Source organism: Typopeltis vanoorti, chromosome 1 (genome assembly GCF_054136105.1).
Source record: "Typopeltis vanoorti isolate ZY-2024b chromosome 1, IOZ_Tvanoo_1.0, whole genome shotgun sequence".
Classification (NCBI taxonomy): domain Eukaryota; kingdom Metazoa; phylum Arthropoda; class Arachnida; order Uropygi; family Thelyphonidae; genus Typopeltis; species Typopeltis vanoorti.
In genome coordinates, this window is record NC_143549.1 from 10,896,758 (window position 1) to 10,911,652 (window position 14,895).

Here is a 14,895-nt window from a genome sequence, read left to right on the forward strand (position 1 = left end):
AAGACGGTGTCCTGGTATCATCTGAAGTACCCCTGTATCACCTCTTGCTTGTTCTTCACATCAGATTAAAAATATACATGAAATGCTCAGTCTTACCAGTGCTGGATCAGTCGAATGTGATCCTAGTCTTAGTGAACAGGTCTTGCCTTTTACTGGAATAAAACATGGAGAAGAGCTGCCACCGTTATCTTGGAAAACAGGAAGATCTAGAAAAGGATATTCTTACGACTCAAATAGCAAATGTATAAAAGAAGAGGTAAAAACAAGAGCCATAGACCTGGTCATAACAGGAGTACTCCTGGATATTAATGAGGAGCCAGTGCCAATCACAATAGAAGGAAGATCATCAAAGTTCTCTCCGCCTACCTCTACATAAATACCTATTCCAAATTCAAGTGTAAACACTGATATGACTCAGAAATCATTTTCCAATATTCAGTTTTCTGAAATGTTGGACGGATCACGATCCAGATATAATACCGTAATTGACATTGAGTTACCTCCATTATCACAGATGTCGATAACAAATAATGTATCTTCTGAGAAATGCATTTAAGTATAACGTTAAATACAAATAATAAGCAGCCCACTCTTACCATTGTTGAAATAATTGACATTCTGCCTCATCTCAGAGTATCAGGATTATGTGAAGATGGTCAAGCATTAAGTTTTCTGAATTTTCTACATTCACTCTACTCGTGATACTTTTGATGATATTCGGCGTCATGATAATAATACTAGCTCCATGATGTGTAAAGATACACTTCGGATGCCTGCTATCGCTGAGTCACAGATTAAGGTATCTTTTAGCTATATTCCTTCTGTGGATTCCTGACATGAAGCGAAGATGGTGAAGATGAGGCAAGCGATGAAGAGTATTGCGTGTTGAAATGAAAGATGGTCATCTAAGAATGATAACGAATGATTCGAGAGTAGCTCTATATAGAAATTCAATTATAATTGAATTTATCAGGAATGTGATCCGACAGAAAATTGTATTGCCAGGTGTGCGAAAATGTTTTTGAGAACCCTTTAATAATGTATCAACTGTAGTTGATACATGATTAAAGCATGATACTCTGCCATCTTTGGTAAAGCAATATTATGTTTGTGAAATTGAAGTTTTGATACGTGTAGAAGCATTTCTGTGGCGAAGGTTTTTAAGCGTTTCTACAAGCTAGTGTTGTCTGTAAAATAAATAAATGAATAAATAAATGATACTCTGTATCTAGATGTCTAAATAATAATCTATTAATAACTAATAATCTAAATAATAATCTGCAATAATCTAGATGTCTAAAGAATTTTTCAGAAGACTCTCTACTTATATACACGAGTATATAATACTCGTATGTATATATATAAACACACACACAGCATTGACTATTGTTTATATTGATTATAAAGATTTTATTAATAATTTAAATTTTATTTTTAGATGCCTGTAAAGCTCCTGCTTCTCCGATGAGTGGTTCATACACCTGTACCGGTGACAATCATCAGATGTGAGTACTTTAATTAATGGCCTTTTTAGATTTTGAGACTTTGATGCATGACCAGTGACAGATATACATTTATTTTTAATTTCTTCTAGTGGTCTGGAGCAAGTCATGTATAAACTTTCTTAGTACAATTTATTCAATACATTTTTTTTTCAGGATTTGCACAGGAAAATGCCTCTTGGGATACCAGTTTCCATCGGGAACCTCAGAGATAGTTCTTGTATGTAATAAAAGGAATGGTCGCTGGTCACCCGACAGCCAGTTCCCAGACTGTGAAGGCAAGTAGAATCTTAAGAAATTTACTATAGTTTCAGAATGTACGTTTCATTGTTTTTTAATGTTACAACACCATTTCTAAAACAAATAAAACTATTTTTAAATCTATTCTTTTTATAGAGCTTTCTTCCACTGCGTCATTATGCAAAAGACCCCCTACTCCCACAAATGGAGAAATCCGCTGCGTCCGAGGAAGACAACAAATGTGAGTCAGTAATTACCTGTCATATGTGGAATAGGCAAAAACTAATATTATATAAAATAAAGTTCGGTTTATTTTCATTAATAATAGCATATGCTAGTGCATAAAAGTTTATAAAGCACGAGACAGTGAAGCTCATTATCCAATTTATTCAATGTTTTTCTTCTTGTTTGTGATCTTTTAAGGGTATGCACGGCGATGTGTATTCAAGGCTATGAATTTCCAGAGGGTGTTTCAGATATGATCCACGAGTGCTCTCTGCGAGATGGACTTTGGAAACCAGATGAATCGTTTCCAGACTGCGAGCGTAAGCATCTTAGTAAAACATTCTGCTTAAAATCCTGTGGTGCTGGTAATTGTCTTGTTGCATTTTCTTACGCTGGATAAGGATATTCCATTCTTACTGATGGGTGTGTCTTTCTTATTTGCAGCCATCTGTGATCCACCTTGCTCAAATGGAGGAAGGTGTTCCGGGCACAACCTATGTTTCTGTCCGACAGAATATCGAGGCAACCGGTGTCAATATCGTATGTATTTTCTTTTTATTAATTACTAATTTGATAATGCGAAGATGCCTCAAAAAATGAGGTAACATGTGCTCTTATTTATGTAAACGACTTCATTCAAATATAAAGCATGCACCACACACAACATAGGAATTAATAGAACTCGCTACGTAGATATAATATAATATACATCACTACGACAGAAAACATGATCATGTTTCCAATCGTGTTGAACGAACGAACTATATTTTTACCTGTATATGAAAATATTTTCATGAATACAGCCAAATGTGGACATAAATTTATTACCAGCATACTTACAAATCATATTACACAAAAAATGTGTTATCAATTCGTGCGAATTAAACTGCAATACGTTTTTTGGCAAAAGTTACAAATTTTCTAAGAACGTAGTTAAGAAATTAATGTATAGTGCTTACAGAAAACTATGCGGAGAGACATTTCAGAATGGAATATGTCCATCCCTATCTGTAATGCAACTCTCACAACGTCATACCATGCTTAGCACCAAGTGATTCAGGAATTCTGAGGCAAATTGACCCACTCCTCCTGCAGAGCAATGATAAGACCTTGTTTGTTGCAGTGGAATTTCGAGCAGCAATGCGGCTCCCTATTGCCTGCCAAACGTGTTCTATAGGGTTGAGATCTGGGGAGCGAGCTGGCCACTCGATTCGATTAATATCCTCCATATCCAGAAGTATCTCCATTGCCCTTGTACGATGTGGTGTGGCAATGTCATCCATAAAAATAAATTCTTCTCTACAGCACCACGAAACAATCGAACATGACGCTGAAGAACTTCGTTAAGATATCATTCATCAGTCCCTTTTTCCGGCATTTATAGCTCGGTGCGTCTATTTAAGTATACTACCTCCCCACACCATGATCCTAGCACTGTCGTATTTATCCCTTTCAAGAACATTCTCGCAATGGTAAGCAGTACTACTTTCACACCAGATCAAGAGTCGTCTAGAGTCGGGATAAAATTGAAACAACTCTCATCTGAAAAGTGCATTAGCCCATTGGTGTCCTGTCCAATTTTTATGGATACAACATCGTAAAATTTAGTTTTGGACAGTGTATGATTGAAACCTTACAATGACGACCATGTTGATGTCATCTCGTGGTCAGTGAGGAAACATCAAAACCTACTCTACGATGAGTCATGTATAAAAGGACGCACACTGCAAGCGCATAGACCTACTTTGTCGCAGACATTTTGCCACAGTTTGTCGATATATTCGTAGTTGTGTTTAAATGGGGCCAACCTGCTGTGGTGAGGTTGATTACGATTTGTCGTTATAACCAAACATCTTTCTTCATATTTCTTCATATTATTATATTTGTCGTTATAACCAAAAATCTTTCTTCATATGCTTCATGGTAAGGGTGACCTCTTAGCAAGATCTGGAAAACACATTCCCTAGATTTGAAACGCTGCCCTAAGCTAGTATACAACGCTATATCAGATTCTAAACTCTCTGGAAATATTAAAAATCCTGTGGCCTTCTTTAAGCTTTCCAATAATTCTTTCCCGACTGGAAACATGTAGATGATGCCTTTGAGACATTACAAGACATCGGAGTTTGCAACTTTATTCTTTCACGAAAAGAGCTTCTTTCAAAGACAGTTCGATTAGTGCAGTCTTTTATCTTTCACATGTTGAGGGATACCATGTGACCCTTTTGCGCGCGATTCAAAAATGTGAATATGTATACGCTTTATACTCGAAATCATTAGTTTATGCCAGGGGTGGCCAACCTTTTTAGGTCATGCGTCAATTTTTTCATTTTTTAGTTAAGATGCGTCATACAAACTTATACCACTTTTCAGGCCTTTTAAAATATGGTAATTTGGATATATTTAACAGTTATGCATAAAATGATTTATTATATAAATGGTAATATACACACTTTTAGCAGTTTTAAATAAAAGGATTTCATATAAAGACAAGATAAACATTAATTATTTTATTGACACTTTTGAAATTGCTTTGCTTTTGCTAAGCTTATAATGTTTGGAGTTAAAATCAATTACAGAAAGCATCAAACAGTTTTTCAAATTTGAATCAGTCAGTCGCGACCGTAGTTTGTTCTTAATCATTTTCACTGATGAAAATGCTCGTTCGCATCTATATGTAGTTCCAAAACGACAGATATAACTCTGAGCAAATTTTCTCAGTTCTGGAAAATGTTCACAGGGCAAGGATCGCTAAAAATTAATTATATCAGAAGCATCTGGGAGTGATGGAAGTTCATTAAATTTCATTTTCAATAAAGAATTGGTTTTGAGATCAATAAGTTCCATTTGTATGTTACTAGGCATCGTCAAGATTTTTTGTTCAGTAAGCAAAAAGGGATTTATAAATGCAAGTATGCAGTCTTCTTCTTCGGCAAAACGACTGTTAAAGGACTCTTGCAATAATCTGAGTATCTCAGTATATTCTGTAAAGTTGCCATTATCTTCGACAGATTCACTATGTTCTTCTAAATGTGGAAATTGACTTAAAACCCCGTTTTCTAACTGGGAGATGAACGGTTTTAATTTCATTCTGAATGCACTGATGTCATTTACTAATCTAGGAAACAATTTGTTCTTGCTCTGCAGTTTCAAATTTAGATCATTGAGATGGCTGGTAACATCAACTAAAAATGCTACATCAAATAGTCATTTCTCATCAGGGCTTTTTGCTCATGCAGCTCATCCTTCTCTTCCAGAAAATTATGAACACTTTCTTTCAGCTTCCAAAATCTACTGAGAACTTGTCCTTTAGAAATCCAGCACACCTCACAATGAAGGATGAGATCACCATATTCCATATCCAGCAGTTCACAATATTCTCTGAATTCTCTTCTGTTTAACCCTCTTACTCTAATTTTATTCACACACTTCACAACTGGTATCATACCATGCTTCAAATTTAGAGTTTTTCCACACAGAGATTCTTCATGTATAATACAGTGATACTTTAGTAGAGAACGACCTAAAAATCTTTCAAGTAAAGTTACAGTCCCAGAAACTCTACCTACCTTTGACGGTGCTCCATCAATGCAAACACTGATGAGCTTACTAGAATGCAGTTGTTGATTTTCTAGACATGACTTTACTTTGTCAAATATGTCTGACCCTCTGGATTTTCCATGAAGTGACTCAAGACCGATAGGTACTTCAAAGATGTTGAAATTACCATCAATTCCTCTTATAAAAATGCTTAATTGGGCTACATCACATATGCCAAGGCTAAAGAAAAGAAAGAACAAGCATGAACATGGTCTTTCAATTGCTCAGTAACACATGGGAAAGTTCTTCGATGCGTCTTGTAATTGTTTGCTCGGATAGAGCAATTTGGTTTACTTTTCTTTCGACATTCTTATCACCAAGACATTTTGCAAATTTTTCAAGACAGGGCTTAACAACTTCCTCTCCATCAGAGAAAGGCTTGTGTGTTTTAGCCAACACAAAGACAGTTTCAAAAGACGCGTCCAGCATTGCCACACTTTCACAACTTCGTTTCACAAATATATTTTGTGTCTTCAGTTTTTCTTCTAATTCAGCTTGATGTTTTCTATGGTGTCTGTTAAGATCATGTCATCTATTATCTGAGAGAGTGCTTTCACAAACAATGCACAACGGTTTTCCTGAAGGACCCGCAATAAATAAGAACTCATTTTCCCACAGTTCGTTAAACTGGCGCTTGCTATCACCTTCTGCTTTTCTTCTGTTTATTTTCTTTTGCAAAGTAATCGGTAACTGACTGTAAAAAAAAGTATTTAAAAAAGTAAAGCTTATTATTAAATAAATTATTTAAATTATTTTATCGTTTTAAACATTATGAACATTAAAAACAGTTCTACAAATTTAAGGTAAGATTCCTGTTTTCATGAAGGCCTAATACAGTTCTATAAGTTTAAAAATCACATATATATTCTTTTTTCATAGAGCGTTTTCGTCTCTCTCTCTCGTAATATATTATGTCCAATGAAATACTAGATCGCTTCCTGCCATAAAACAATCGATCAGCTGGCAATCACACACACACAACCCAAACATCCGCATTACGAAAGCTTTGCTGATGATCAGTGAAATTTTAGGAATAAACCTACTATACGTAAATAAAAAGGAAATATATTGTATTAAAAAAACATAAAAACACACGCACACAAAGGATAATTGCAGGTTTCAGTAATCAGCAAATTAGGGGAGCGGACAAGAACTTGACATACGCGTTCAAAATGAAAAAAATTTATTTTTAAATTTACAGAACTATATTAAGCCTTCATGAAAACAGAAATCTTATCTTAAATTTAAAGAACTGTTAATAAAAACATATAAGTTCGAAAACACAGTTGTTCACTCACATCGAATCAGAAGTTCATCGAATGTTATGACGAGAGTCAGCTGTAAACTGATTGAGTAACTGGTGACGCATGTCAGCATTTGCCGGTGCCTGTTGCTTCAAGATCAAACAAGTATAATAAGTGCGCACTCTAGAATTCAGTAGTAGGTTAATTGTGTTTATATATATATTAATCGTATATAATTTTTTTTTTAATTTTTCACTGGGGTTCAGTGCGCCACTTCTAATCATGCAATGCGCCACTTTTGGCGCATGCGCCATAAGTTGGCCACCCTTGATTTATACGAACTGCCACAAGCTGATTCGTCTGAATTTGCAGTTGTAATCTTCAGAAATATTGTTCGTCCTTAGATTTTGTACATCAGAGTATTATTGAAGCCTCACAACGACGACGACCATGTTAATGTCATCTCGTGGTCAATGAGGAACATGAAAATTCCCTCTTTATGTTTTCAAATCATTTCTGCCAGTAAGTATTTTCACGTGCGATGTGACCTTATCTTAGTTTTGAAACATCCCAAATCATGTATTATCAAATTTATTTAATATGTTAATAGTCATATACTTGAAGTCATATATTTTTTTGAAGGAATCAAAAAAATTACGCGACTGTTTGTAAGAGTAATGCACCATACAAGAACAGGTCGCATTATTATAATCTCCATTTTGTTGAGTTAATTTTTTTTTTAATTTTAAGAAATCCTAAGACGAATTCCAATTCATCTGTCCATTATTGTAAAGAATGTTGCAACAGAACATTGCGATATAAACTCAATTAGCAGGTTAACTTATAGGACAAGAACATAGCTCTGAAGCGAAGTTAATTTTTATTTTAAATCGTAAGATTGTATCGAAAGATAAAGAAATTACACTTCCTCAACAAGTTGTGTTTTCAGATGAAACAACTTTCCATTTCTCATGAAATATGAACCGGCACAATTGTCTAATTTCTTTAAATGTCAGGACCGACCGGGAAAGGAATGCTGCAAATTACAGATCTCCTCGAATTTTTTCACTCAGATCCAATCATATCATATTTGGTTATATTTAACCCAAAAATTCCATAAGTTGTGACAAAGGTTTTCCAAAAGTGCGTGTGATATTCATGTAGGACTGTTCTTCTTTGCAATAAATAAATAAATAGTGCTATTCATTTAGTTTAGTTTAGTTTTCCAGCTAGATGGGTTATTTCCTTCCTCCTGCGCTTTTTATGGCTGCCTGTTTCCGGTAACGATGACCGGATATATCTTGGGAAATTTATCTTATCTGGTTGAAAAGAATCAAGACCAAATCGTAGTTTTGACCTTATTTTTCGTTTCATTTTCTATTTTTTTATGAAATTACATAAAGGATATGTAATTCAATTATGACTCAATTCATTTATTATTATTATTACATGACACCTCCAGGGAGTCCAAAGACTCATCTAGGGAGGGCACCTATTCTACAATTCTCCGTCTCTCAGTCCACCAACTACAACGAACCTCTCATCATCTACACTAACGCCATCTAATGACCACCACCACGAGTATTTTCACAAATATCCATGCCCACGGCGGGATTCGAACCCGCAGCCTTTTAGCTGGAGAACGGATACGCTAACCACTCGGCGAAACAGGAAGGCGCCTATGAAGTGCATTTTATTTTTTTCAATAAATATTTCCATTAAAACTGCAACACTATTTATTTATACGAAATAAAATAGCGATATAATTTTAAAGCAATTTAAGGACCATTTTTAGTTTGTGTGTTCTATTCTCATTTTATTTTCTACTGCTTAGCAACAGCAAACTGTGATGCCAAGACTCAACTCTCCACTACGAGCTGGAGCTGTAACCACACCCACGAGGAGACTATTTGCAGAGTGTCCTGTCCTGTAGGATCTCGTTTGAAAAATGCTGTATCTAATGTGTATCGATGCAACCTTAAAGGGGAATGGAATCCAGAAAAATCACCGCGATGTATTGTAGGTAAATAATTAGCGGCTGGAATTTTTTGTATCAAAACTCTGGTTGTAAAACAATTTAGAAATGCTGTAAATTTGTTAACGCAATTAATGGAGGCAGTTAATCTGGTAGCAGTGGCTTCAAAGAATATCATCATTCTGTATTTTTCAGACTACAAGACATTTCCAGATCAAGAAGAAGAAGATGATGATGATGGTCATATTGTTGACGATGATTTAGCTAAAGAAAAAGAAGAAGAAGAAGAAGAAGGTGGTCCTGATGGAGATACGAAAGAAATGGAGGAAGAGGTAAGGAACAACGATGAATTATTGCTAAGGCTCCAGTTGATTACTTTGCAGGAAATAGATCATTAAAAATATATATTTTATAAATGCTTTCTTGTTACATTTCTAAGTGAATCAAACGCATACACGCATACTGGTTTTATCATCCTCTAATAGTAGGCTGTTTTCCTCTCTAGGGACCAGGATACAAAGTTCCACAGGAAGCATTACTCACTGGTAAGAAATTTCTCTCAACTGCAAGTTAATCTGTCTCTTCTTTTCTAAAATATCAAAACATATGCTTTTTGTAATATATGACAGAATACGACAGAAAAACCCTAGTCAAGTGCTATGCATTCCTTTGAGATCGGTATGTATTTTGGACCTAACTGAAAGAACGGACTGCAGTGGATATAACAAATCGCTTACATAACTTAGTGTGGAGTGCTTAGATCACCCGTGAAATCAAGCAATATACTGATATACTAAAACTAAATGAAATATAGCTATAATAGTTTGAAATAAATTGATAGTTACACCCTAAATGCCTGTGACGCGTATTAAGATATAGAGACTATATCTACGAGAGAAGTCAATAACTCGATAAGCTGTGTAGACTATACATTTGAAAGAAAGAAATTGACCGTAGATACAGTCTCGGCAATCTATTTTAGTAATATTTTACACCATCATTCAATATGAATAAGCCTCTCATTGCCACACTGCGCTGATCACTACGAAAAGACACAAATCGAGTTCAGTTACAACAAATTTGGCAATTGTATAAAATAAGTTAAGGTTGTTCTCAGTCAAGATAGGGGTAAGAGCTAGGTTATTCTCCCATAGAGCAGTGAATGAGTGGAATAATTTGCCGTTAGGGGTAGTGAGTGCATCTAGTGTGAATGAATTTAAGGGAGGGTATGATAGCTGGGTTGGGTAATAATAATAATAATAATAACAATAATAATAATAATAATAATAAATTACCACAAATTATAGTAAATTATGTTAGGATGAACAATCAGATGATCAATTATGTAATGAATTTATCAAAATGATCAAGTATGCTAATGATAAACTTAAATACTACAAAACAAAAAAGTGGTAAGAAGGAAATATTACAATTTCTGGATCAACCGTTCTGATTTACAACGAAGTTAAATATCGACACATTAGAAGACCACCAAGATATGCAAAAAAGAAACAAATAGTGTCATAATAATGCCTTCAAAATATTTTTAGAAAAATCAAAATATATGTACTTCAGCTTCACAAATAAGTAAGATCGCCGTCTATCAATAAAAGGCACGAATTAAATTGTGATGCCAAACAGACTCGATAAGATACTTAGGTCTAAATATCTGCAGCAAACTAAATAAGATACATCATCAAGGATTATTGCTGAACTTCTTGTAACCCGGATGAGTTTATGCTCTTGGGTTATACATAAGATGTCATTGCGTTACACTTTTGTAATGTAATAACGTAATGATAAGCAATGATAACTCAATAATAATAATAATATTTTTATAAACACATTCTTATATCTTGCATACAATTAATAATTACATTATAAAATTATAGAAGTTATAAAATTTAAAAATTACAAAATTACATTTTTTTTTTTTACGGCGAGTTTCATACAAATTTTTCCGTTTTTTTGTATAATGTGTTCATAATAGTTATTATAGATGATAATTTATAGTTTGCAATTGGATAAGATTACATTTCTTTAACAGCATTTAGAGGATAACAATAAGTTATATATATATTTCAATTTTTGCTTTTAATGTATTTAAGCGCTGTAACTACAGCACTTCAATGTAATAAATAATTTTTTTTCTGTTGATCTCGGTTGAGATGTAATGTCTCTGCTTGCATCTTCGAAGCTTTTTAATAGCTTATCTGAGAATGACACTGGTTAGATGTATTGTTTTTTTTTATTGATTTCATTGCTATGTTGGAAGTAGGCTGATGTTTGGGAGGTCAAATGAATGATCTGAAAATTCTGATCAAAGTGAAATTGCCGATATATTCTGGTGTATTGCATCTGTCTTGGTGGTTCACATTCATTTTTGTTGTGGTCTTCTCTTTGAACTAATTAGGAGACTTCATTTTTTTTTTCACTGTAGCAGAATTTCTATGTCTTCTGAACTTTTAATTTGTATCGGTTTTCAAGTCTGTGACTTCCTCAAGAATATCTCAGCATCTCTGATCCACAAAAATTGGTAATTTTTTTCTGTTTTTGCTTTTCTTGCTTGGTACAACAAATTCTGGTTAAATGGTGTTAAATATTCACATAGGAAGATTGATGTAGTGTCTTGCAATGTGTTAAAGCCCTTGTTTTTTTTTCTGTCTGCTGGCTTTTATGAGATTGTCTCTTGTGGACTTGCTTGTAAGACGAACTATGACTGGTGCAGGTCGTGGCAAGCTTGGTTTTTTGCTCTTCCTAGGAATCGAATTTACGGTCTGAATGTCGTTAAGCTCTACATCTTAACGACATTCAGACCGTAAATCAGATATCAATTGCATGTATGTCTCTCAGGTTTTGTGTAGGTTCAGTTTCAGGAAGATCGTTTATGACAAGATGTTCTTTATGTTGTTGCTGATTTAAACGTTCGTATTGTAGTTTTAGAGAATGGATTCGGATGTTTCTTTCATCAAATTGTGTTGCCTGTCATTTGGTGTGTTAATGCTGATTTTGATGTCTTTTACCTTTTTCTTTGCAACACTTCTATCACTGCTAAATTATTATGTTTAACTAAATCTTCATATTCGCTAGGTTTTTTGGTTATTTGTTCGTTCTGTTTGTCGAAGAGTTCTTGCACAAAATCTACTAAGCTGGCTTTTATAGTCTTTAGACTGTTTTCTATTAGTATGTTTAAAGAGTTGAAATTACAGGACTCACATGCATTTTTTTGTCTGTTTAGTTTGTCGTCTGATTTTGCCTCCGATATAATCGACTGCATCGTAGGTGGCTGCCCTACGTGCATTTCTTTGTTCTTCCTGCAGAGTAGGCATTTCCATTCCTCACGTGTTGCATTGAATTTACACTGTCAAGTTGTTTCTGAAAAGCCGGCACAATTTAAATGTAGAATGCATTTCGTACAGGTTATATTATTTCCGTCGGACGATAAATCCTCCAGGCAATTGATACATTGCCTGGAGGATTTATCGAGGATTGATATGGAGGATTGATACATTGCCTGATACATTGATACTTCATGCCTTACCTTTCTTCCCTTGAGCAACTGTGGCGTTATTGTAAAGATGGCAACGTCTTTTGTTCTTTACTCGTTGTTGACTGCAATCCTCTCTGTTCACTTTTCAACACGTGAGAATTTCATTTTTCTTCTTAGACGAATTTGGTGAATTTTATATCACTGTCTTTGGTGTGACAAGCAGATTTACTTGGGAACACTTTCAAATTAAAAACAGGAGTTGGAACCACTTTAAAACTATGAAAAACGGGAGCAGCGATATCATCGTGCGCCCGTTCGTATGCCTACACAGCGCCCTCTGTCTGTATTATAATAATAATAATAAGAAGAAGAAGAAGAAGAAATGTTACAAAATTGTAAGTATAGCATTCCTGAGATGCTCGTTATTATTCGTAGATAAATTCTTCATTTCAGTATGGAATGACTTGCTGGAGCGTATTTTCGATTTTAATCAACCTATATTATATTTTAAAATTATCTGATTTTTATCATCCTATTGCAGTTTTCCTAATGTTAATAACACATATCTTATATTGTACTATATCATTCCATCTGTTGACGCTAATAAATGCAATCATTTCAATTCTTTTTAATCCTTGTAGAGTCTACTGGCAGCATTGGTCTATGTACGGTTTGGGGAGCATACCACTATCGCACAGTTGACGGACACCTGTACAACTTCCCTGGTACCTGCTCCTATACTTTGGTTTCTGACTGTAAGGATAATTCATTCAGCCTGTTGCTCCACTATCCACCAGGATGCTCAGTTCCCAGTATCTGCCAGAAAACAATTGAACTTCAGACTTCCTGGGGACAGTTTCTAATCAGACCAGTTCCAGGAAACCACGCAGTGACTCGAGACGGAATCCCTTTGTCCATTCCTGCCAACACTGAAGGGATTATGATAGAAAAAGTGGCTCATTATACTGTGGTCCGCACTTTATTTGGCATTACTCTCTGGCTGGATAATAAAGTAAGTAAATATTTGTAAACATTTTAGTCCTTCAATTAAATGTTAATCATTTGATTATTTTTAAGTAGAAGAGAAGTGTTAATTTTAAGGGAACGTCTGTATTCCCAAGGCACAATAGGTGAGCATCAGTTGCCTGTCTGATTGACCAAGTGGTTAGTGTATGCACTTCCCAACCAACAGCCTGCTGATGTAAAATCATGTATAGAAGGATTTTTATACAAAAATACCTTATATACCGATTTTACTGGTGAACAAAATTCATTAAAAATACTTGTGGGTTGATAGATTTTCATATCTTTTAATTCGGAAATAATATTTTTTGTATATTACTGAATATTGTCACCTCAAAGTGTTTTTGTAAAAGAACAAAGGAATATAAGTGTAAGATAAATTGTCTAAATTCCTTATATTACTTATATTCCTTAGTCACCAGTAATTCTAGACGGATTAAGGTCTAGGGGCAACTGCAACCTCGAAGGTCAACATTGCAAGGGGGTTTCCCACCTTAATGCAACGACCGAAAAAAAGGTGGCGGGTGCAGAACAACGTAATACCCACGGAATTAATACGTAGCAGAACCCAAGGTCATCGAAGAGATATAAGAGTGGGTTTGCTACGGCGATAGGGGGATTTTTAGTGTTTCCTTGGTCAGCGAGAAGTTACGAGGTCACGTGAAGTTAAGAGCTCGAGAAGGCGACGAGGTCAGCGAGGGTCGAGCAGTTACCAGAATAAGATGTACGTTACGGCGACGGAGTTTTGCTAATCATCGTAGAAAATGATGCGCAATCGCCATCGGAGACCTGCGTTCCAGATAGAAAATTGCCAAGGTACCGACGCGACTAAGATAAGCTGTTTTGGAAGAAATTAGATGCCGATGATTTAATTAAGGGACTTGTTTTATAGTGATACTTGAGTACTTTAAGCCTTATGCTGATATTTGAAGTATTTTGTTATATGTGAAAGAAGGTCTGGCTAAACTTTAATGTGAAACGTCGTGTATTTAATGTTATAGCTATTGCTTAAACCTGCAGAACGTTACGTGAAAATTGATCTGAGTATTACCATGTTTAACGAGAGAAAATTATAGGCACGTGGTCTTACTAGAATTGATTATGATAGGGAACTAAATTGTAGACGTGGTCATTAGCTGTAATTTGAAGCATAGAAGCTAAATTCCTTAGAACTTAAAATTGACCCATTGTACATTTCCTTGATGTTGAATAAATTGTTTTCGTGTTTAAATAACTTGCCGGATTTCTATTTCCAATGCACTACTCATTAACTCGAATCTGTGAGCCTTAAGGTAGATATTGTCACGACTGCATGACAGAAAATTATAAGTTGCTAGATTTACTTAGAATTAAGAGAATAAATTTCCGTGTGGTTTACTGTGTGTTATTTTTCGGAGGGAGATTCAACTCCCATCCACGAATTTGGTGGCGCAGCTAGAAACTAAATAAATTTTCCAAATTCAGTTCAGAATAAACACCAGTGGGTTAGAGAAAGAGATTGGCTCTGGCCTGAGGCGATTTCTTTGTTCTGTAAGTTTTGCACACGTGAGCTTTATATTATTTGCAGCCATAAGTCAGAAGTATAGAAAAGGTTCA

General features: G+C 35.0%; 1 protein-coding gene across 4 annotated transcripts in view; it reads left to right on the plus strand.

Annotated features, from left to right (window-relative positions):
- LOC150109786 (uncharacterized) overlaps positions 1 to 14,895 on the plus strand; it is a 1,408,745-nt gene that overhangs the window by 146,718 nt on the left and 1,247,132 nt on the right. For all 4 annotated transcript variants that reach the window (XM_090396626.1, XM_090396635.1, XM_090396653.1 and 1 more), the window contains 9 exons: positions 1,439 to 1,505; positions 1,659 to 1,780; positions 1,899 to 1,983; positions 2,166 to 2,287; positions 2,412 to 2,507; positions 8,646 to 8,834; positions 8,982 to 9,118; positions 9,292 to 9,331; positions 12,918 to 13,288. In XM_090396626.1, the coding sequence (XP_090252752.1) occupies positions 1,439 to 1,505; positions 1,659 to 1,780; positions 1,899 to 1,983; positions 2,166 to 2,287; positions 2,412 to 2,507; positions 8,646 to 8,834; positions 8,982 to 9,118; positions 9,292 to 9,331; positions 12,918 to 13,288 (1,229 nt within the window). The remainder of the gene's footprint in view (positions 1 to 1,438; positions 1,506 to 1,658; positions 1,781 to 1,898; positions 1,984 to 2,165; positions 2,288 to 2,411; positions 2,508 to 8,645; positions 8,835 to 8,981; positions 9,119 to 9,291; positions 9,332 to 12,917; positions 13,289 to 14,895) is intronic.